This window comes from Biomphalaria glabrata, chromosome 5 (assembly GCF_947242115.1).
Source record: "Biomphalaria glabrata chromosome 5, xgBioGlab47.1, whole genome shotgun sequence".
NCBI classification, from domain to species: Eukaryota; Metazoa; Mollusca; class Gastropoda; family Planorbidae; genus Biomphalaria; species Biomphalaria glabrata.
Window position 1 is genome coordinate 21,760,004 of NC_074715.1, and position 25,471 is coordinate 21,785,474.

The following is a 25,471-nucleotide window of genomic DNA, read 5'->3' on the forward strand; positions in this document are numbered from 1 at the left end:
CCTTTTTACGATTAAAGGTTTGCACAATTTCAATAGTCTCTCCAGCTACATAAACAATATCATTTTCCTTCTTGTCCCTGCGAAAATCGATTATCATTTCTTTGTTTTTTTTTACATTTAATAATAAAAAATTATCTTTACAGTATTCCTCAATGTGTTCTAATTCTTTGAAATACTCATTTACGTCTGAGCTATCTGAGAGCAGGACAAGAAGAGCCGCATCATCAGCGAGTTTTGTGAAGGAGCAACAAGAACTATCGGATTGAAAATCATTGGTGTACCAAATGAACCACAATGGCGATGTCACAGCCCCCTGGGGCGCCCCTGTGTTAACTATGCGTTCATTAGATATAACAGTGATGCTCAACCTTACTCGGACGGCGTGCCATTTTATTATCCGACACTCGAGTCGCGGGCCATATGAAGAAAAAGTGAAAAAAAAAAAAGGGAATTATACAATAAAACAATTTTTATTAGAAACCCGTGAATCTAGTATTTACATTCATGAGAAGTTTATCCTAAATCATAGAATTCTAGATGTTTGTCTAAGAGACGGTTTCGCACGATTCATCACTGAAAACGTTTGTCTTACTAATACGTCCTTGTAATTATTGGGAGCAGAACCGAGTTCGGTGGAGAGTGTTGTGGTTGCGGACCTATGCTCCCCTGGGAGTGCACAGGATTAAGTCAGTAAGTCAATTATTGTGATCATCCATAACACTTGTTTTCGGAGATTTCGAAAAGTTTATGCAAGAAGCATGGAGTATAGAAATCAATAGTCTGCATCACTTGAACTTTATCTAGCAAGGATCCTCCACTCTAGGTGTAATCTAACTATCGCGTCTCAAACCAAGAATGTTGCCTTATTTGTTTGATTTACTAAAACTCTTTAATGTTATGTTCTTTAAAAAGAGCCACTCTTTCTTTATAAATCAAATATGTTGGCTTACTATCGATACCAATCGATTTAATTTACGTAGGGAAATATATATTTTAAATTTATTATTTGGACAATGTTTTTTCTACACTTTTTGCCGACGTTTCGGCGGGCCGGATGGAACCATGTCGCGGGCCGGATGTGGCCCGCGGGCCGTATTTTGGGCATCACTGAGATATAACATTGTTTACCCTAACCCTCTGAGCTCTCTGGGTCAAAAATTCATTAGCCCATAGTATTATATATGGACTAATCTGCAACGCTTTCATCTTTTCAATGAGTAAATGAAGTTATATAGTGTTAAAAGCTGATGAGAAATCAATAAAGAACAATCTTACATAAGTGTTCGGTAAGTCCAGATGTTTGTAGACACAGTTTAAAATATTTAGGATGGCATCGTCTACACCTTTACCCTTTTGGTAAGCAAATTGTAAAGGGTTAACTTATTACAAAGATCATTCAGAAGAAACATTTTAACCAATTTTTCTAAACATTTAGACACAATGGAAGTAAGTGAAACAGGTCTATAGTCATTCATTTCCTTCGGTTTGGAAACCTTTGGCACAGGTACAATTATAGATGACTTCCACACAGGTGGTATCTCATGGTTTAGTAATGAAGTAGAAAAAATATCTTGGAAAGGTTCAGCTAGTTGTTCAGCACATTCTTTTAAGATTCGCCCTTGTATTCCATCAGGCCCACCAGCTTTCATTGGGTTGACGTTTTTGAAAATGTTACAAACTTGCTCTTTAGTAATCGCTAATTCTAAGCAGTTGTTAACATTGACATCCTCAAGGGCTTTGAGTCTTAGATAATTAAAATCTTTCGTGTAGAAGCGACAATAGAAATCATTTAACTCGTTGGCCAATGTTTTTTCGTCTCTTGTAGCAAGATTATTTTTAATTTTGACTTGTGCTCCTGCCATTTTGTTCATGATGCCCCACGCCTGTCTCATGTCACTTGTATTAATTGAGTCTTCCAGCTTGGTGCGGTAGTTTCTCCTCCCTTCCTCAAGAACGACGTTGAGATTTCGTTGAGCAATTTTCCTTAATTGTCTGTCCATCGCCACTCATATATGCTCTTTTCTTTTCTATTATTTCCCGTTTTATTTTTGCAGTGACCCATGGTTTATTGTTGGGGTATATCTTGATGCTCTTAGTGCTGACACACATGTTTTCACAGAATTTGATGTAATTTGTCACTGCGTCGACCCATTCAAATTCCAGTCAGTGCAGTCTAGACATCCCTGTAGTTTGAGAATATTGTCTTGCGTCCATTCTTGTACGTTTTTTTTTAATGATTTTTCCTTCTTTAAGTTTCGTACGGTAAGTAGGCAGCAGTTGTATTTTTTTGTGGTCCGATGATCCTAGTGGTGGCTTTTCACGAGATGTGAATGCTCCTATATAAGTCCAGAGTTCTGTTTTCTCTTGTCGGACATGAAATGTGTTGATAGAAGGTGGGTAGGTCAACCTTCAAGGTGCATTTATTAAAATCACCCAGTATAACTATTGGTGCGTCCGGTGACCTTGTCTGAAACTCATGCACTACGTCAGCGATGATTGCAGCTGCAACTTCCGTTTTGGCTGTAGGCGAAACATAAACCAGGACTATGTAAATAACACCAAAGTCTCGTGGCAAATAAAAAGGTCTCAATGAGAGCGCCAGTAGTTCTAGATCCGGACAGCACATTCTCTTTTTAACCGTGTAGTTGGTACAGTATTTGAGGTTAATGTACACACAAAGCCCCCCACCTTTCTTCTTCTTAGAATCAGCCGTTCTGTCAGATCTCACGCAAGAGAAACCATCAATAGCAATCAGGTTGTCGTTGTCATCCTCCTCTAACCATGTCTCAGTAAAAGCCAATAGACAACTTTCCCTAAATACGTGGTCGTAGCGTATATGGGCACATATCTCATCCACTTTATTTCGTATTGAGCGGATACGTTAGCTAGAATAATCGTAGGAAGTGGTGGGCGAAAACCTCTTCTTCTCAGTCTTTGCCGTAGTCCTCCTTTTTTCCCTCTTTTCCTTGTACTAATAGAGGAAGGGTAGAAACAATTTATAGGCCTATGTGCATAACACGGTGGAAGAGGCTTCCTCTTTGAACGAAGTCCGAGGAGTTGATCTTTACTATAATGAATCGATCTAGTACTAGAACGGCCATCATCTTGGCTCGCCATTTTTCTTCTTTTATTTCTAACCAAATAACCAAAGTTGAACAAGTCTAGATCTAGTAAAACGTTTAATGTAAATACTCATTGTGGAGCCCACCTTGAAAACAGAAGTCTTCATCTGCATAACTGATTACAAAAGAACATTCAATATACATCCAGCAAAGAAATAATAATGAGACATTGTTGTTTTTTTTTCGTGTCGAAAAGTTTAAAGAGGGGACAATGTTTTAACCCTGCCTTGCACAGGCGCTTTGATCATCTAATATATGGCTCCTTTTGTCTCGAAAGGCAATGGATGCGCCCAAGTGAGTCACTGATTTTGGCTTAATCTTGAGACGGGGCAGAATCTGGTGTGGCTAATCAAGCCAATTCTAGAACGGCAGACTTTGCCACAATTCGTACATTTGTATGCCTCTGATTTAGGGCTAGCAGACAGGGCAGCTTTCTTTTTTTCCCTCTTGATTAAAGCCGCTTCAATTCTTTTGTTCTCAGCAAGGGTTGTCCCAGCACGCACAGTCTGTCTCCATGCACTCCGGTCTTTGGCTATGTTTTCCCACATACTTTCACTGATGCCTGAGGCTCTCATGTCTCGCTTGCAGACATCTCTATATGTTAGTCTTGGGCGGCCCTTGGGTCTGACTCCTTCCACAAGCTCAGCATATAAGATATCTTTCGGGATTCTACCATCTGGCATGCGGGTGACATGTCCGAGCCAGCGTAATCTCCTTTGTGTCAGGAGAGCATACATGCTGTTCATATTGGCCAGTCTCAAAACTTCCTGATTGGAGACATGGTCCCTCCAAGAGATGCCCATTATGCGTCTCAGGCAGCGCAAGTGGAAACTATTCAATCTGTGCTCTTGGTACATGTATGTGATCATCTAATAAGGACGGAATATATATAAGGCTAGTCTTCGTGTCCGAAGATCAGTGAGGTATGCAGTATTTCCCGTGGCTGCGCAGTCCCAGCTGTGACCTACATATTTTGCCACACCCAGGGCAAGCATAACGATTAATGTCCGCAGGTGGTCGATTTAGATTTTCTTTTCGCCGTCTGCGTTTGTCCTCGGCAGCAGATTTTCTTTTGGTCTCAAATGTGTATCCAGCGGCATTCGTGAGTGACCTCCAGCTGTCTCGTTCTGAGGCCGCATGCAACCAGGTGCTCTCTTCTATGTCACTTAAAGAAAGACTTGAATTTCCACCTAAGTCGAAAGAAGCTAGGGTATAACGTCTTGTAATAGTACTTTGGTCGATACGCCCAGAGTAGCCCTAATATGACACTCGTTCAAGGCCCCGCGCACTGCTAGGGCCGCCTCTGCAGTCTTTGACACGCTAGACCAGAAAATGCTGCAGGAATAGTCTTACGAAAAACAAGACGTGATTCTGCTGCTGCTCTTTACGCTAGACCACGAGGTTATGATGGCCACATTCTCTGATACTCGTAACAACAATAGTAGAGATTACAGACTCCCTTTTCATCACGAACTGCCAAGTTCCTTTTTGTCCACGTAGTTCACCATCTTGGAGTTTTCTTTTGTCTCAAACATAAGTCAGCTTTGCAAGGGTGTCTATTTGCAGCTGCGCAGTTTCGGCCAGATCCCAGCATATTTGACAATGGAGTCAACAAAAAAGATCGCTTTGGCATTCATACTCTCCCGCTTTGGCTTTGCTTTGACTACTGCAATGCAATGCCGGCAGGTATACCCGATGGCAAAGTTAATTGGTAAGCTGCAGCGAATTCAGAAAATGCTGCAGGAATAGTCTTACGAAAAACAAGACGTGATTCTGCTGCTGCTCTTTATGCGTACAATCCATTGGCTTCTAGTGTATGCAAGAATCGATTAGAAGGCGGCCACACTTTGTCATCAGTGCATCTACAACAAAGAAATGCCCTTGTACCTTAGTGAACTGATCACTCCATAAGTCCCCCAGAGGGAAGCAGGACGTTTTGGCGATTAATATGTAGACATATATATTGTAAATTAGGCCTACATTGTTATATTTCAAAAGATTATTAATACATGTTTTGTGTGTGTGTTTGTTTGTATCTGCTACAATTATGTGCATTTTATGTGTAGGCTACACATTTTTCCCCAAGATATTGAATCATAGTTTGTTATTCCATGATAAGGTCGCTTTGTGTCACATTTATTTAGCCTATGTTATGAAGATTTAAATTCATTAAATTTATTGGCTTTTTATTGTGTGTGTGTGCTTTTATTTCTGTTCATTTTCTCTAATTATGCAAATGTTTTAAAAGATTGTCATTATTTTGCTAATATTCTTTATTTTCTAATGGAATTTTACAGACGAAATTTTAATAAAACGTAGGGGGCACATTCTAAAAAACAAAAGTCCACAACGAAAATACTAAATACCTACTTACACAAACATCAGCTTCTACAGAGAATAGTTTATATGTATAAGTAATAAGAGTTAGCAGCTTAAGTTTCCACAATTACTTGTAGTTTCTCTGTCTATATATATACAAGCTGATGTTTGTGTGATTATTTAGTATTTTCGTTGTGGATATATATATTGATGACGGCTGGCCCTACACCTTTGAGATCACGGCTGGTCTCCCATTCACCCTATATACAGGGATGAAGTGGGTTGGGGAGTAGGTCACGCGTCGTGACCCGGCCTGATGTAGGCCTAATGTGATACCAACATGCTTGCTTTGAAGTGCAGGGTGGAAGGAGCATCTTTCATAGTCAATTCTTCGTGTTATGAATATCACTTTTTATAGTTAGTTCTATCAATTCATTAAAGATTTACTATTTTTTTTCCTTTTAAAATATTTAAGTTTTTTTTTCGTAAATAAATATGTTTATTACCAAATGTTGAATTTTTTCTAGTCGCGTACTGCTCTCAAAGTTGAGTGAGAGCTGAGTCTACATGTTAGTATAAGACACAATTTGTATTATATAGAATGGCACCGTCATTTTAATAAGTTTTTCTAAGTTTTCAGGCATAAATGAATTAGGTGATACTGGTCTACAGTCATTCATTTCCATTTGGCAATCTTTGGTATAGATATAATTGAGGAAGACATCCAAACAGATGCTATTTCATGGTTGATTAATGGCGTAGAGAAAATCTGTAAATCTAAATGACTTCTTCCTTTAGGATTGAAGCTCCTTATGTCCTAGCCCAAGCATCCTGGAGGATTACAGGAATGTGCAGGGTTAGAAGCCAGGACTATTTAGACAACAGTCCAGAGTGCATACCTCACAACCAAATTATTCAGGATGATGTAGTGGTTACCACAGTAATTGATATCTTATGTTAATAAAAAAATAAATAAAAATAGAACTTAGCACCTAAGGAGACAAAAAACAGTAAGATGAAAATCAAAGAATTCTAAATGTTTTTATTTTGTTAAATTAACAAGGCAGTTAGGCTCAACAATTTCAATCATAGGCATAACATCTTCAAACATTGTCATAAAAAATGATTATGTGCAGTTTAGGCAAAAACTTTTCAAACATTGACATAAATAACAATTGAGTGCACTTTAGAAAACAAAAACAGCAAAAATGTAAATGACTGACATCACAGAATCCTTATTCAAATTTGTATTGTGTTGATTAAGGTACATACTCTATATACATACATCCAAAAAACAACAACAAAACAATATGTTCATATATATTTTTTCAATAATCTTTGGGGGAAAAATGAATTAATATAAAAATATACACCAGATACTAAAATAAAAAAAATCAACAGTGCTAATGGCCTTTTTGTTAATATATTTTTTCTATTTCAATACCAGAACTCAAAATTACAAATATCTTTTGTCATCATCTCTACTAGTGGAATGTTTTATATGTAAAATAAGTCCTCCATTTTAATATTGTTTCAATAAAATATCAGAAAAGATTTGAGTTGGTGAGTTAATCAATAATAAGGTATCGTCTAGAGACCAAAGAGCAGTATTTTAAGTGGCTATGCAGTTCCCTATTTGATGCAGGCAAAACAAGTTGAGGAGCTAACATTAACAAAATAATTGCTAAAAGGTGGTTATTTGACGCAAATATATCCATCAACATTATTCAAATGTATACATAGTATAATTAAATCTATAAATGATTACATTTATTAAAATAAAATATATCAAAATACAATTTATAAACAAACAAAGAATACTCTATATTGAAATGATTACATCTAGCTACCATTCCTTTGCTTTATTTTTTCTAGTATGGCTTAACTTCCTGAAACACAACTGCTTTGAAGCTTTTTTATTAGACAAAAAAAAAAAAAAAATTGTTACAGTAATACATGTTGCTAATTCCCCCCCAAAAAATTTGTTGGATAGATGGAAATAGAAACAGTAAATGTAATGATAATGTCCTTCATATATCAAATATTTTATGAAGTAATTATTAAATTATTTGACACACATGTTCTCATCTTACACCTTACTATTATGTAAGTAGCCTTCTTGATTATCACAGCAGTAGCTGCTTAATAAACATAGCAGAAGCTGCTATTAAAAACAATATTGTTTTGTTAAAGATTAATCTAAAGACAAAATGCATTACAAATATAAGAATGGTTTTTTATTATTCATAGTGTGTGTACTTGAGAGGTGTCATAACCTTTGCCAGAGCATCATGGACTTGTGGCCAAAGTTCATTGGAGTAATTGCCAGAAAATTCCTCTACAACACCCTTATTTCTGTTAAAAAGAAAACATTTTAAACATTATAAGTGTTTAATTAAAAAAAAACACAAACAAAAACTAGAAACAGTTTACATGAAAAATAACTTCAACTATTAAATAGTACACAATTACTAACAGACAAGAAAGTTATAAGTCATTATCACTCATACTAAGTGGTCTTTTTTATTTCCACAAGCAAATCTTATTCAAATTCTGGAAATGAAATTTAAATGTTTTAAACTCAAAAGCTACAGGAAATTATTAATTTAAAAATAAATACATTTTCATTTTATGTGTATATACCCAGAATTAAATATAATTTTGTGTGTGCATGGACTTTTTTTTTGTGTTAAAATTTGTGTAGATTTTAATGCTTTCTGTATTTAAATTCACATTTAAAGAGCTATGAATTTTTAATCTTTTAGATTTGTGTGTATGTGTTTAAGCATGTTATGTTCTTTTTCAGAGTTGGTGTATGCATTATGTAATAGTCTCTCTAATAATCAGCTACACACAGGTTTGTAAATAGTTACACATTGAAATTCATCCAGTTATAACATTTGAGATTGAATGTTCAATCCTTTAAAACTTAATCATGACAACAGAAAGCCAAACATAATTATAATACAGTCTGAATGAGTGATAAACTGGTAGAAAATTTGTACCATTAATCGACAGGCCTGAATTTAGACTCTAAACTGACATTGATATATTGACTGCCATATATAATAACTTGTCATAGCATGGACACTCCAAATATCACAGAGGTTTGTCAATTAATAAATATGCAGATAAAAAGCTAAATAATCCATCATTATATCATCAATTATTGAACATACACACAAATACCTGAAAAATTGTAACACTGGGTGAGTAAGTCTTCTATAGTGTTCAAGGCGAGCTTTCACTGTTTCTTCTTTGTCATCATCTCGTTGTACTAAAGGTTCTCCTGTCACATCATCTAATCCCTATACAATAAACAATGCAGCTATTCTTAATATAACACAAGACTATTATTTAAGATAAAAAGTAAACTTAATTTTCTTAACGACTTTTTACAGAAATTTAGTTTACTTGTCTCTGCAGTTGTCAAAACAACAACAAATATTTTGTGCTTATAAAGGTTGAACATATGTCAATATACCGGTACTCTTAAATTCTCCCCAAAAATTTCCGCCTCTACCCTGATTAAATATTTGTTACAATGTCAAGATTTTAGAAACAGTAATTAACATATTCTATTGAATCTAAGATATACTGTTTTTGCATTTTTGAAAGTTCCAAAATTTGGAATGGCTCACAGTAGGACCACTGCTTACATTCATGCCCTAAGACTTGTAAATTGATGGATGTGCCAAATCTGCTAAGTGTTCCATTTTTGTGAAACATTATAATAAGCCAACATATTTTTTTTATAATGAAATTGTGGCTGTTTAAAACAACAACAACATTAGCATATATAACTGCATTATGAAACAAATATATCAGTATTTTTGGTTGAGCAACGTCTAGAGATTGGAGGATTTTTGAGAATATTTACCAAAAGAGACAAGAAAATGATTCCTTGGTTAAGCTAGCTACAAAGTTTTTCATATTTTAAGTAGAGAAATAAAGCCATTTTCCAACGCTTTAAAAGATAAACTGCAAACGTCTCATTAATTAATAGTTTCAGGTCAAAAACATTTCGTTTTTGTACCTTTTCAGCCATGTGGCCCGTAACATGAGTATCGGAAATTAAAATGGCCCACAGGTCGATTTAGGTTGGGCATCACTGCATTATGCTATATTTATGAGTAAATAAATTTTGTAAATTTCGCACCTTTGTATATCCCGCACATCTGCAAATCGTTTGTAAAAGCTTGTAAAACTCACAAGTACTAAGTGCGAAAATACAAAAGATTAAAATCTGTTTGTTATTTTAAGTAATTTTGTCTGTAATAAGCAATTATTCAGTTTTAATATTTACAGAACTATTATTATTATAAAACTGAGTAGCTGAAGATTAAGAATTAATAAAGAAAGATTTCAAATATCCAAAAATTGCTACAAAACATCAAAGTAAAACAAAAAAAAAAGACATATGGGTTTGTTTATTACTGTTTTTTTAGGTGGATTGAACTCAGTGTGATAAATCCTTCCACTAGGTAAATGAGTCCATCTTCCTTTTATTCTGTCTATGATTACTTCAAAAGGCACTCTTAGGTTAATGACTATATCTATAGGTTGACTCCGGATTAATGCTTTGGCTTGCTCAACTGTCCTTGGAAAACCTAAACAATATATCAAAAACATTGGTATGAAAATGTTTAAATGTAGGAAGAAAAAAAAATTAGTTCTTTGAACAATGCAAAAAAAAAAGGTTACTAAAAAAAATTAATACTATAGCAGATAAATCTATGTCTTAATTAACAGTAATACATTTAACTACAAAATAATTTTTGTTACAACTTATTTAGGAGATAAGTGAGTAAAGGATTATTATATTTTTATTCAAATGGTTTCAATGGTATCCTAAGCTCTTATTATCAATAAAATATTCTTAAGGGGTCAAGTAGATAATTAGTGTCTCAATTTAATCGGCTTAATTTTATTTTCATGGCAAAAGTAAAACATTTGAAAGGAACATTTGCAAGTTTGACATAGATCTAAATCCTATCTACTAGATTAGACATACCCAAACTAAGGTCAACATGCAGTGGGTAATATCTGGCTAGTATATTACAAAGAGAAATGATATGTAATATTTTAAACAATTTTTAAAACAATGTTCTATTTTACATTGTGGTAGTGGTAATAGCCAATCAATATGTTTCATTAATATTCTAACTGGTGGTCAAAGAAAATCACAAATATGTAGTGTGTTTAAACTGTTTGTCATCAACTTACCATCTAATAGCCAATTATGATTTTGAAGGTGATTTAGTTCATTCAATATCATAGTAAGCATAACATTATCTGGAACCAGTTCACCTACATCAATGTACCGTTTAGCTGCCATTCCATTAGCTAAAAGGAATAAAAACATTTTCACTTAAATAAAAATGACCTCTAGAGGTTTTTTTTTAAATGTCTTTTTGTTGTCCAGTCACCATTATAATTATTATGGGTTAGAGTAAAAATCATACCCATTGTCCGAGATCTCACTGGAGCAAAGAGTGGACATGGGGCACCAATAAAAGACAAGCAAGGCAAAACTTTGTTAACGAAAGAAGAACAGGATGCAAGATGGGTAGAGCACTTTAAAGAGACCCTTAACCAACTGTCGCCAGACCTAACTTACATATTCAAGGACCCCTCTCCAGACAATGATCTCAAGGTCAAGACAGACCCAATAACTGCTGAGGAGGTTACCATGACCTTTGCAGTGCTAAAGAATAACAAAGCACCAGGACTAGACATGATATCAGCAGAAATGCTAAAATATGGGGGACAGTGCATTGTTAACAGAATGACTGATCTCTTAAATCTCTGTTGGCGAACTTCAAAAGTCCCAGAGGACTGGCAAAAGGGAGTGATTGTAAAGCTTCCAAAAATGGGCAACTTGGCAGACTGCAACAACTGGAGGGGCATTACTCTCCTCTCTGTCCCAGGCAAAGTTTTCAGCACTGTTTTGTTGAGACGGCTTCAACAGTCTGTAGATGAAAGGCTCAGAGAAGAACAAGCAGGTTTCCGAAGAGGCAGATCATGTACAGAGCAGATTTTCGTTTTACGAAATATCATAGAACAAAGTCTGGAGTACCAACAACGGCTAACGATCAGTTTTGTGGACTTATTCGTCCAGATCCTACGACACCTTTACAGTCAGTCTAGTTGCTGCATTAAAACAGAAGAGGGAACAACAGAGTTTTTTACAATCGAGACAGGTGTGAGACAGGGGTGCATCTTATCTCCCTTCCTTTTCCTCCTAGCCATCGACTACATAATGAGGAGAGCAATGAACCAGACTGCCTTTGGTATTCCATGGCATGAACAACTCCGATTGACGGACTTGGACTTTGCTAATGATGTTGCACTACTCGGGGCTACAAATAAATGCATTCAAGAAATGACGGAGAGCCTAGACAGAGAGGCACCCAAAATTGGCCTTCGCATAAACTTGGATAAGACTAAAATTATGCGAGTGGGATATAAGGCAAAGGGTGTCCCCGTCAGACTTGGCGAGTCAAAGCTTGAAGAGCTGGACAAGTTCACGTACCTTGGCAGCATCATAACAAATGATGGAGATGCTTACCATGATGTAGCGTGCCGAATAGGAAAGGCAGGGAGCATTTTCCAAAGGCTGCAGCCTATTTGGACTAGCCAAGCCATTGGACTCGAGACAAAAATACACCTTCTCAACACAATCGTCATTCCAACTGCTACATATGCATGTGAGACATGGAAGTCATCTGTCAAAATTGAGAAAAGACTAAATGTGGCTCAACAGAGATGGCTGAGACGGATTTTGGGAGTCAGTTACACAGACAGGATCTCAAACAAGGAAATCCTATGCCGAACTGGAAGTCGAACACTTAGTGAGGTTGTGATTGAGCGTCGCATGAGGTTTGCGGGACATGTTCTACGTCAAAATGAATTACGCACACCAAGAGTTGCGATAACATGGAAGCCAAAACGAGGAAAGCACAAACAGGGATGTCCTCGTATTACCTGGCGACACACCTTCATGGAGAACCTTAGAACAGTGGAAACCAGGTGGGAGGAGGCTTCAGACATTGCCAGTGACAGATCATTATGGAGACAGCTTGCCGCCCAATGCGCCGAACGGCGCGGGAGGACCTAAGTCTAAGTAAGTCTATCTCGAGTAGTAGAAGTATAATCATTTTATAAGCTCTGCTATAGAATTCTAGGTATAGTCAATATAGTGCAAATTCTACTTCTGTTGACAATATTTTGGTAAAAGATGTAGACTATAGTGTTGTGACTATCAATGAATATGACACTAAGGTAGCGGTTCTCAACCTTTTTAGCTATGCGACACCTAATACAATTTTTCCCTTTGTGGCGACCCCAACCATAAATTTTTATTCATTAACTAGGTAAATGTGATTTAGCTAATGTTATAAAATTGTTATCAAAATGTAGATCACTAATGTTAATTCCATTGTTAGAGACTGAACATAGCAAGAGCTTTATTTAGTGTAAAATAAATGTATGCTTCAATTACAAAACAAAAAGTGTACATTTTATTACTTTCATTTATTTACTTTTTGAAATGTGTGTAATAATATAAATATTCATGTTGCCTACATAACTGATAATTGAAAGTATTGCTAAGCATGGAAAATGTACAGTCATTGACACAGTAAAACTTAAGCTACAATATTGTTGCGACAGTATTTTCAAACACACCAAAGTTATTGTGAAGGTTGAGCTTGTTTTTATTTCACTAGATTAGGAATTTACATCTTCTGCATCAATTTATGTATTTAGGCTAGATAACCAACAGGCAGAAAAAACGTTTCACTACGATATGTTGTTGGAAATGGAAGAGGATCTCGCGAAAAAATCTCAAATAGAACAGAATGACAGCAAACAATTGAACCAGAATTCTGTAACTGACATTGAAGAGAAATCATATTTAGCTGCGTTGCTATTGTGGCAGTATCTTTGTTATCTAATATGCATCGATGAATCATACAGTGAGTTGCACTGCATTCTTATGGTGACTCATTCTGTATATATATTTTTCCAAGAGGTTTTTTACTTTTCCAAAAATTAACTTACTTTGTCAAATACATCACGTGCTGCAGAGGTTTCAAGAAGTTTGCATAGAAACTAAATGCTGTAGAGGTCATTTCAAGAAGTTTGCATAGAAACTAATCTTTACAATTGCTATTATGTATATATCTCAAGAAAACCAGTTATTGTGAATAATTTACGTCTGTAGACTCATCAATCTGGATGATAAATATTGGAAATGGATAAGATATCTTATTTCCAGAATTTCCTTTTCCTGTGAACAGTGTCATTAGATAATGAAATAGCACTAAATTTAGTAAAGAATTCGGCTCCAATCATAACTTGAGCAATATCTTTGGCAGCTGGCAATATTAACTCTTGGAATTGGTGTGAGGTTTCATAGTTCTGGCAATTCCGAATAAAAAGCTTCAAGGGCTGCTATGTTTTAATTATGCTACTTGCCACCGAGTCAAGTCCGGATTTCTTATTAGCCTTCAAAATTAAAATACTGGATGTCCTTATCCACAAAGTTCAGAGGTTTGTTCGGCCTCATACCTATATATGGCAGAGAGAAAATTACAAATGACGCATTTGTCACCCCCACTTTGTAGTTTATTTTATTGATGCTTAATTGATCCTTCCATAATTTGTGTGATAAGAATGTTATCTAAGTACTTTTTCTCCATTATTAGAAAAGTATTTATATATATATGCATACCAAGCATGGTACAAATATGCTAGTTACAGCACGTTAATAACGAAAAAAACAACTTCCATTGAAAAATCGCCACAAAAAAAAATAAATTCCGATAGTCTTAGGCAACCCCTGGCAAATGTTCTTTTGACCCCCTTAGGGATCTCGACCAAAAGGTTGAGAATCTCTGCAGTGGCTGTCTATGACAATCTTGAATCTATCATTTTTACAACAACATTTACACTTTTTTGGGGAACCTAGATTTTAGGTGGATCTAGATCTTAAGACAAAGGCCAATTGTATAAAGTTTACATTTGCTCACCAGTTTTGTCTTGTATTTGTTTACGAAGTAAATCTCCACTTGATATATGTTTAACTCCAAAGTCATGGACAATGCGTGATGATATTGTTCCTTTACCTGAACCTGGAGCACCCATAATAATGGCACGCAAAAGTTTTGTCGCAGGTCTAGACATAATTAGAGTCAAGTCACACTTCACAACGGACTAAAGCAGTACTGAGTACTCTGAGAGGACAGAGTGCTATAGATTATATATCTAGACTCTAGAGTAATCTAGACAATCTTGTAACTAATCTAGATCTAGTACTGACTCTGTAACTAGATCTACTTTTTGTTATTAACTGACTGATGAAATCATGAACAAAATAACCTGTCCTGTGTACACAAAAATGACAAACTGTTATTGTAAGTTAAAATTAAACATTTTTATAATAATAAAGTAAAGTATTAAAGTAAAGACTTAACTTAAAGGGAAACTCCGATGGTTTTTCAAATGTGAGTTATTGACATATATTTAAATTTTGAAATAGTAAACATTTTACCATTTTGTATTTAAATGCTTAGAAACATTTATATTATATAATGTAGTCAGTAAATTCTTGACATCTAAAAAAAAACAGGGTTCTTTGAGATTTTGTTTTAAGCTCATTCAAACGTCACTTCCCTCAACAATACTGAAAGAGAAACTAGATTTAACCAAACGTATCACTTCATTCTTACAGTAGCTGTTAGGCTCTTATGCTTAGTGACAGCCTAGTCCAGAACTATGGTACCGTTATATATATATATAGAGAGAGAGATCTAAAAGCATTAGGATAACCAACTTGAGAAAAAAAGTAACATTTTCATCTAAGCCTCTCCCTGTTCTAAAAAGTAAATAGATTGTGTGTCTGACTGATTCTATCAAACTGGTCAATGTAAGGCTAGTCTAGGCTATGTGTAGTCAGTCATGACAAGACAACCAAGCGATAGTGTTTGTTGTATGTTGAGTGGTCAGGCGAGAAAATACACACACTGCCGTGGTTAGTCATGCATGTAAATCTACTTTCAACACGCATTTTTTCTTTGCTTCCAAGAACTAGATCTAACTGCATAGACGAGAATGTAAACTTTACCTAATGGTCTCCCGTCATACAATAAGTCAATAGATTAAATTAATAGGTTATTGTGACGTGACATAGAAACCCAGTGAAAATCTGATCGTTTTGGATGCGCAGGAACATTACACCAGAAAAACATCCATTACTAAGTTATTATTGCAAATTAAAAAAAAAAGAATAATACATTCTTATATGTAAATCAAAACACATATTATATAAAAAAATTGTCCAAACCATCTGAGTTTCCCTTTAGTTTAACTTAAGTCCTAAGTTCTAAGTCTTAAGTTTGTCACAGATCTAGAATAATCTAGAATTTCAATTTAGAATCTAGATTACTCTAGAATACTGTCAAGTCAGTCACAGTGTAACTCACAGACTTAAACTGTAGTCTAAACTACTCTAAACAAACTTAAAACTAGAGCGATAGAGTATACGGTAAGAGTATACTATACTAGAATCAATTTTTCACACTTTGACTTTAAATTTTAATAAAAACAAATGACCAGGCCAATGTCATTGTGTCATGTCAATGATTGTCAATCATCAATGAGAACGAGTCTGAATGATCATTATGATATTATTATGATGTCTTGATGACCATTGAATGTTTTTTTTTTTTAGTTGTAATGAAATAGATCTAGATAGTAATAGCAGATAGATCTAATCTAGATTTCTAGATATCTAATCTATGCTAGACTATGTCTTAACAATAACATATGATTATTATGATCTGATTGTGATCATGGAACTCTATCAGTTCGGGAAAAAATAAGGACTAAAGGTCACAGCTGCCAAATTTGCAATCCAGAAAAGCACGCGCACACACACACATGTCGATGTACCATGTGCCTCAAAAGAAACAGTGGGCGTTTAAAAGTGAATTGCATTGAGAGATTGAAACAAACCGAGTCAATTAGATTCTACCTGGTCTACAGCTTGAAGAAAGAACGTACAAATTAACAAAGAAGCGAAATTTTAATTAACATTAGTTAACATTTAAAATATTTAGTAGTTTGTCATTGTTCATGTTAGTACAATGTGTAGTTTTTACTGAGAAAGTTTATCCTTAGTTTGATGCCCCTCACCACTTGCGGCCCGCACCACTCGATGGCTATTATAACTACGCCACTGTATGTAGGCCTTTATCATCTTGACGCCAGCTTATTTTCAGCAACAGCAAATCATTCTGATTTCTGTACACAGCTCCATCATTAGCTATACCACCTCATAGCCAATCTAGGAGCAACCTGCTGTCTTCTCACTACACAACACAGCTGCTAGACCACCGTTGACTAGCATGATCCCTAATTCTTATAGTATCACCTACTTTTACTTCATCTTGCACTTTCGTTCCTCTATTTTAAATGCATCGCTGACTTTCACTGAAACTCCATGACATCCAAAAATAGCATTTCAATGCTCTGGTTACTGTTCCATGTGTTGCTTTATCCACTACATCACAATAGGAAAATTGGAAAAGTAGCCCACCACTACCTGATAAGTGATATGTTCACTCATATCTAAACACACTCTATGGTTAAGGAGAAGGCGGATATGAATTCAATGGTTCTCTTGATTTCCTTGCATGGCGAAATGACAAATGTCATATAGCTGTTAACCATTTGAAATATCAGCCTTCAATGCCAAAAAAAACAAAAAACCCACGTAAAACTATGTTCTGCTATTGAGCATTAATATTCACTGTCTGCGGCCATTTCGGGAAATACTGAAAATTAAATACCAATGCAATGTTTCGCTAATTATTGCGTTCAGGCTGCGAATCTATCAAAACCGTTTATTAGCTAGCACCTAACAAGTAAAAGGAACTTGTGTACGAATTTTGTGTACGAATTTTCGTGAGTTTATCAATTGTTGTATCTTAAATAAATCAGTGGTATTTAGCAAATATATGAATTTAAATGTGTTCAAAAGAGTCTTAATTAGCCACCTATGTAGGCTTACGTTTGTATGAAACTTCGTTATTTTTACATTAGAAAATCTGAGATTGAAAAAAAGGTAAAGGCAACTAAAAAAAAAAAAAGATTTGGGTTCAAATGTCATATCTTACTTAATTGTTCACTAATTCTTATAACTATGAGGTTTTCCAAAACAATGTCCTTTAAAATTTTTTGACAAAGTTAAATTATGTCAGATAATACGATTTTTTTTAAATTTGGAATTACAAATAAATTATAGCCATATATATTAGACACTGAACCATAATCTTCAAATACAAAAACAAAATTCAATAAAATACTCAGAAAGACACAAAGATAATGGCACCTTCCTCGTCCCATATGCTAGTACAAATTCGTACAAACGCCCCTTCTTCCATAGTGCTATTAGAGCATGGAAAACCAGTGACTTGGCAGAATTTAAGTCATTTGTTAATATGCATGACTGAATGCATGACGCGTCGTAGGACGTAATCATCGTTTTTTTAAAGTAACGTCTGTATTATATAAGATAGATAGACTATAACATATTTCATTTTTTTAAAGTCAGCTTTTAGGCAGAGGGGCGAGGGGGTAGAGTGGAAACGCTTAATCAGTAAGGCTCCTCTCTCCATTTTATATTTAGGATTACTAATAAAGCTTGCATTTTACATTTGTGAAATGGGGAGGGGGGGAGACTCATTACAAGAATTTAAGGTATCATAATATGTAGATTATCATTATATAACTTATATGTAACCAAAAGGTTTTAGGGTCTGACGGGGGTAGCATTTACCCGAGACCAATCTATATAACGAATTGTCTCTCGAATATCGGCCATAGTCGCACAGTCTTTCATTTTATATTATATTAACTAATAATGATTGAATTTTAGATTAAATCGGAAAAGGGGTGGTGGTGGACATAATGTAACGAATGTGGTAAAATATTAATAAGTAGTAGACCTATATATTATGTTGATAATTTATTTTGCTCACATTTAAAATAAGTGTGATTGACAGTATACTATTCAGTCTAGATTCTAGATCTATAACTATAGAATTTAAATCTAAAATCCAGTTGAGTTGGCAGCATTTGTTGACAAAAAGAACTGCTGCGACTGCTTTACTCCTGGCATATTCTAACACCATAGCCTTAGATGATTAATTAGATCTAAATCTAGAGATTACCCTGCCCTAGACTCTATCTTAGAATCTAGATCTAGTCTAGTCTAGATCTAATTGATCTATACTTTTAGAGTTTGGATCTAATATCTAGGTAAATTCAAGTACAAGTAATCTAGTAAAATGTACTTAGTTTACTTGACTAAGATTAAGTCTAAGTCCTTAGCTTAGTCACTTTAAATTTTAGTAAAATTTTACTAAAATTCTAAAATTGTAGATATATATTATATAGACTCATAGTCATAGACCTCTAATATTAATAATGATAATCTAGATCTAGACTCTAGACTAGTTTAAGTAGTTACTAGTCTACCTAGACTCTAGTAGTCTAGTACTGTAGTAGAGTAAGAGTCACTTACCGTGAAGTTACGTCTATCGAACACCTTCGCCTTCATCATCAATGATCATGTTTGATGTGAAGAAGGTACTTCTCTCGAACACCCCACTATATTTCTTAAAATTCTTCGTCATACTTTATTTCGATGATTATGATGAAACTAGTCCATTTCTATAGTACTATAGTGCATCGTCCATTTCTTTATAGTTAAGATATAATTAATTTCATTTTTTCACCCAAGGAATTAGGTAGGATACATTTTTACTTATAAATATTCAAAGTGCATTGAATTGGCTTCAATTGGTAATAATAATTTATAATACTATTAATAGTAATATAATTATAATAATATTTGTATAAAGTATAAAAACCTCACTTTTCTTTACCTCTTGGGAACAGTATCGGTAAAGTGAGTCACAGTTTAAGGGTATTTTTTAATGCCAATAAATCTGTAAATCAAATAAGAACATAATGATAAAACTAAAATGTTATTTAACCTTGGTTAGGCCAATAATAGAATATGCATCCTCCATTTGGGACCCCTCAACTCAAGAAGAAACAGGAACAGACACAAAATAGAGCAGTGAGATTCATAACAAATGAATATTCACACTTAACTAGAGAAACACCTTTAGTTAAATCACTAAATTTAGAAAGCCTTCAGGACAGAAGACTCAAAGTAAAGTAGCAACTATACATAAAACACTGAACCATAATCTTCAAATACAAAAACAAAATTTAATAACATACTCTGAAAGACACAAAGATAAAGGCACATTCCTCGTCCCATATGCTAGGACTAATTTGTACAAATATTCCTTCTTCCCTAGTGCTATTAGAGCATGGAATGGGTTGCCTGAGCTAGCCAGGAAAACCAGTGACTTGGAAGAATTTAAGTCATTCTTGGTTAATATGCATGACTAATCATCTTTTTTTTTTGAAGTAACGTCTGTATTATATAAGATAAGATAAGATGCTTCAGCTCAACAAAACCTTTATTATGCTTCTAATTAGGAAAAAAAAAATTTTGCAAATATTTGTTTCATATGCCCCTTGCTACCCAAACATGAAAATTGAGATTTAAATAGGGGGTGTTCGAAAGATGTTTTTTTTATAAGCAATCTCAGCTTCGTAAAGAATCGAACACCATTTTAATGTTAACAATAAACATCAAAGGGATATAACTCAAAGAAGATAAAATATTTTAAAATATTTTTTTAATTGTTATTTTTCAAAATAATGTAATGCAAACTACAGAGATTTAAATTTCGTTTGTGTTACAATTTGTATCAGCTATTTGTGGTGTACCGTAATTGTGCTATATTTTTTAAAGTAGATTTACATCGATATGCACAAATTCTACCCATTTTAAAAGCTTGATTTTATGACACATATACTTTGATGCTATTAACATTATAGTGCAGGGAAAAGCACTAGCAATCGGAATACATCCAAGTTGTGTTTTGTTTTTTTCAGATGCCCCATTCTAGTAAGTTCTGAATTATGTGTTATAAACCAATACCTAGCGCATGTGCTTGGTGTGAAGAGATATTATTAAAATGAAAGGGGGAGGTATAGAATGTAGTATGGTATTTTAAAATTAAAATGTCTTTGGCAGGTAAAAGGGTGGAAGGGGGGCAGTATCAAGAGATCATCAATAATCATCATTAAAATGTGATGTCAGCCTCAAATACATAGAGTCAGTTGCTTCTCAATCTAGACGTGTGGCGCCGGGTCTATAAAATTTATTTATTTTTTGACATAAAGCTCATAATGCGCTACAAAGACAGTCCTTTAAAACATATAATTATGACATCAGAAATGAATAAAATAATAACACTAACACACAAACACTCTCTTATTCTGCATACACCCTCTTTCCCGCGCTTTCTTCTTACACTTTCCAACATTCACGCATTTTCATTGCAAAGTAACATTTTCAATTTCAAGACTCTATCAAAGCGCAGCCATCAGACTAACACACAACATTAAAGGGTCAGTGATAGCGCAACACTTAGGTGTAAACCAGGCCATCAGCACAACACATTGTTCAAGTTGTATTAAGAACAATGTTGAGGGGAAAGGGGGAGGAGTCATCAATCGAGTACCAACAGTCAAGCCGCTAATTAGGTCACAAACACTAGGCATGATAGATACGTTGTTTGAGTGCGTGTGATATATTAACTGTGCTCTAAAATACGTTTTTTGGTCAACCAGGTCACTTGGGGAGGGCGGATCTATCTACATGTATAGGTAACACAGTTCACAGGTTACCATAGCTTTTTAGCTCCTGACTTTTGGGCTGTTACATATACTGAGCATGCTAGATACGTAGAGCCGCGTATGTTTTGTTTTTATGTCAACCACGTAGACTGTTGTGTCATCCAATGGCTTGGGGAGGGCGAGATTATCTATTGCTACCAAAGCTTATAGGCTCTCAGCCAAATAAATAATATCTGGATTTATAAAGGGCCTTATATCTCAAAATAGCTTAGACCTAAATAGGTACCGGTACGGTAATATGTCGGTAATGCATTACTGGGCTTATCACCTTACACTTATACTTATGTGTATCATCAGTTTCTAAGCAGAGATGGGTGATAAATGTGAAAATGTTCAAAATCCGTCCATTATGGTGCGTCTCTATATAAACTAAAAATACTAACAAATGTCTAACAATATATCCTAACAGTGGTAGGAATTTTCATAAAATTTTTGGAATTCCTGAAATTTCCCCAGATAATTTTTTGTTTCAAATACTCCGTTCAACTATTTTGTATTAAAATATTCATTTCAATATAATATAGAATTTCTTATATAATTAAAAAATATTCAATGAATCTTTATTTGGGTTACCTCAGCTTGCTTGTGCAGAAAATTTCCTAAAATTGTTTTATGGTCTGTTCCCATCACTGATTCTAATATTGGCCGTACTAAGGTTAAATAACATTTTAGTTTTATGTTCATTTTTATTAATAAATCCTAAATGCTAATGCTTTGATTTTTTAATAATTTCATCTATTTGGGGGTTCTATGATAACTTTTCATTCATTATTAATCTGGCATTTACCTAGGTGGAAATACAGGCTCCAATTTGATTCCGATTTCTGTAATTCTTCATTTTCTTTCATAAACTATATCTGTTCCACATTTGCTTTATTTAAGTACTGTACTAAATGACCAAAACATTGGAGATTCATGCAGGAGTAAGACAAAGCTCTTTCCTTCCTTCTGGCCATAGATTGGATCATGAAAACATCAACATATCAAGATAGACTACAGTGGACACTACAGGAAGCTTTTGGATGATCTTGACTTCACTGGCTTTTCTCTTTTACACCCAACAGCAGATGAATGCTGTGGACAATAGTTGGTTTATGAAAGAAATTAATTTTTAACCTTTTGAGATCTGCTAAAAACCCACTCTTAGGCAACAATATATATTACTGACTGTTATATATACAAAATAATTGTATGTGTTACAGAAAGAGCAGTCCAATAAGACCATATCCTTAAATTAATAAAAATAGCTAATCATTGTTGCCTAATTAAAGAGCTATTTCATTCACTGACAGCCTGTAATTCAAATGTAAAAAAATGAATAAATAACTTAAATTTGTAAAATTTCTAATTTTATTAGAAAAAAAATAAATTAACTATTGAGGAATTTTAATTTATCTATATTGTTTCTGTAAAGATGTTGAGGTTTCGTAAAGGTTTTGGAGGTGTAAATATGAAGTATGTGTTTTCTAGATTTAGAACCCATACATGTGAACAGTTATTTGATTAATAGCTCAACCTTACCTTGTCAAATGTTTAAACTAATACAAATTATTTGTTATTTTTAGTTTTTACTAGAATGGATAATTAACTGAGTTTAGTGAGACTGTTTGACCGGATGTCTATATTGGAATTTAGACAAACTTACACATTTTTGCCTTGTCATATCAGTGAGCCATTGGAACAAAAATAATTATAAATTTGATGACATTATTAGGTCATTGATTGACAGTTCAATTGTAATTCAATGCTTTTTTTTTTTTAGAATGTTACTGAAGTTTCTTGTACATTGTTAAGTGATGAAAAACATTGCAAAAGATGTTTCTTCACTTGACATTACTTCTATTTGTGAATGGATATATCCAAATCATTGCTGGTAAGTCAAACTATTTAGTTTGCTTATTAAGTTGTATCAGGTTATTTTAATTTGCTAAAGCTACTTAAGAGTAATAAATGTTATCAACACCATTTTGAAATGTCTTGTACTGTAGTGTAAAACAATATAATAGTCTAGATTTAAAAAAAAATTAAATTTGCTATTGAACATATACAACTACAAATTAAAATGTAAAAAAATACTTCTTTAAAAATAAAGCTTATATTAAGTGTAATTGTATCAATTATTTTGACTCAATGGTGTAATTAATTTGTAATAGAGCTATACAAGTGCTTATAAAAATTTGAAGGTTTTAAAGTTATCTATTGTTAGTTTCAAATTTTTAGTAAAGGTTAAGTTCCCCTTTCAGCCTTGTGGTTTAAAGGACAGATGATCTAAAGTTCATCTGTTTCTGTGGGCTACAGTTAACTAGGGTATCATGTGGCCAGCACAATGACCAACCGCCTTTACTTTTCCCTAACTAATGTCAGGTACCCATTAGAGCTACCAAAATTAAAAATCCCAGTCTTCACTAGGATTCAAACCTGGAGCCCATGGTTCGGAAGCCAAGCGTTTTACTGCTCAAACAATGCGCAATTTAATTCTCTACCCAAGGCTTACCATAGGACTGTCTCTAAATAAAACAAAATTAATTAATTACAACTTATTGATAAAAGAATTGTTTCATTTTGTTTATTGATTCATGTGTTGTTGTGACAATGAATAATTTTGTAAAGTTTCAACTTGATCCGAGAATTGTAAGTGGGAGACATTCTGTTTTCAAAATTTGTACCAGACAGACAGAGTTGATAGAACTTTTGTAATAAACTTTGAAGTAAATCTAAAACTTCATCAAAAGATAATTAAAACAGCTACTCAAAAAATGAACTAGTCTTAATACCAACAATATTAGAACTAAACACAATACTTTCCACAATCATTCCCTGCCCCTAGAGGGAATTCATACCATGTGACACAGACACACAGACTGACCACCTTTCAATCTTTTACTAGTATTTTTATTTTACTTTTACTTTGAGTACCAATTTCAATAAATATATATATATAGCATTTGTCCCAATATTCATTTATAATTGAACTTTCAAATTTTACTAATCTGAATAGTTATAGAACAAGCAGATTTTTGTTCCCAGTTAGTGTCAGCTATCATTGTGAACATTCTCTTTCATTGTTGCTGTTGTTGCTTTCAACTATACCAGTGACAAAGAGGAAGTAAAGCTTCTAGCATTCTTATCTAAATTGTTAAAAAAAAAAATGGACCACAGAATTTTGAAAGGGACTTTGGCTCATATATCTACCTATTCTGAAGCTATAAACAGACCCTACTTTTAATTTATTAGTGTGTGGCTGCTCATTGTAGTTCAGTGTGTACACATTCTTCCTAGTATTAATGTTCTCCCATATGTCTTTGATATATTGACAAACTGCTTATCAAGCTTTTCCAGTTAAACAATCTAGTTTTTCTTTACAATAAAACAACTATATATATGACAAATATGCATCTACAAACAATTATCTTTTTAAATATTGCAAATATAGATACATAAAAACACAAATGATTTACTCTTAACTTATCCTAATTCAGGAATCCTTAAATTCTGTTCTATACTTGTATTTATGACTGACCTATTGAATTCTTCCTTGGTCCTTTTCTTTTAGTGTTCTTCATGACATATTGCTTTCTAGTTTACATGGCTTGACTATCTCACTCTACTTTTTACAAAGCTTATATTAACTCACTCTGTTCTGTCTGTGTGTCTGTCTTATCTGTTTGTACATGTTATTTCTCCGACACATCTCAGATCAAGCTGAAATTGTGTACAATTAATAAAAAAAAATAACCAATTAGTTAATTAACTATTGGTAGTAAATTACTTTGTTTGGTGTCTCAAACAAGGGAAAGAAATAGTACTTGATTGAAGTGGTATAAGCTAAATTATTCCCCTTTTTATTAGGCTGCCATCTCAGGCTCAGTGAATGCAAACATGAAATAGAAACAATAGATAACCATACAATCTTCCATGCTCATAGACTCTTCTCTAGCATAGTGGTTATCACATTGGCTTGATAAGCCTGCGAAGCTTTAGCCCACAAGTTTGAATTTAGGTCGTTCCCTTTTTTAAATATTTTTTAAAATTTATTTTTATAAATGCTTTTTTATTGTTAGTCTAGATCTATTAAAAATTTAATTATATGACTGATTCAAACTACTTGATACAAGTACACTTAATATAGACTTTTTAAAAAAAATGTTTTTCTTGTAATATCCTCGGCTATGAAATTC

General features: G+C 34.0%; 2 protein-coding genes and 1 long non-coding RNA gene across 10 annotated transcripts in view; 1 reads left to right on the top strand and 2 right to left on the bottom strand.

Moving 5' to 3' along the window:
• Positions 1–6,463: 6,463 nt before the first annotated feature.
• On the bottom strand, positions 6,464–16,349 carry LOC106053153 (GTP:AMP phosphotransferase AK3, mitochondrial-like). Of its 5 annotated transcripts, none has more exons than XM_056030005.1 (6): positions 16,270–16,349; positions 14,477–14,830; positions 10,668–10,787; positions 9,879–10,051; positions 8,631–8,749; positions 6,464–7,796 (listed from the first exon to the last, which is right to left on the bottom strand). In XM_056030005.1, the coding sequence occupies exons 2-6, from the start codon at positions 14,628–14,630 to the stop codon at positions 7,682–7,684; spliced, it is 681 nt and encodes a 226-aa protein (XP_055885980.1). In that variant the 5' UTR covers positions 14,631–14,830; positions 16,270–16,349; the 3' UTR covers positions 6,464–7,681. The 5 variants fall into 5 exon arrangements, with proteins under 5 accessions (XP_055885980.1, XP_055885981.1, XP_055885979.1 ...); XM_056030006.1 differs by lacking the exon at positions 16,270–16,349 and adding an exon at positions 16,059–16,258; XM_056030004.1 differs by lacking the exon at positions 16,270–16,349 and adding an exon at positions 16,025–16,258.
• A 2,257-nt stretch (positions 16,350–18,606) lies between these two features.
• Positions 18,607–25,471, top strand: part of LOC106060983 (uncharacterized) — a 50,526-nt gene continuing 43,661 nt past the window's right edge. For 2 of the 4 annotated variants that reach the window (XM_013219021.2, XM_013219024.2), the window contains exons 1-2: positions 18,607–18,767; positions 23,056–23,166. In XM_013219021.2, the coding sequence (XP_013074475.2) occupies positions 23,090–23,166 (77 nt within the window). In that variant the 5' untranslated portion in view covers positions 18,607–18,767; positions 23,056–23,089. Of the gene's footprint in view, positions 18,768–22,251; positions 22,380–23,055; positions 23,167–25,471 lie in introns of those variants that run through there. The other 2 variants (XM_013219020.2, XM_056028674.1) reach the window with 1 other exon arrangement.
• LOC106060984 (uncharacterized) lies at positions 22,213–24,950 on the bottom strand. The gene is made up of 2 exons (XR_001216523.2): positions 24,814–24,950; positions 22,213–22,367 (listed from the first exon to the last, which is right to left on the bottom strand). It is a non-coding gene; the product is annotated as an uncharacterized LOC106060984 (long non-coding RNA).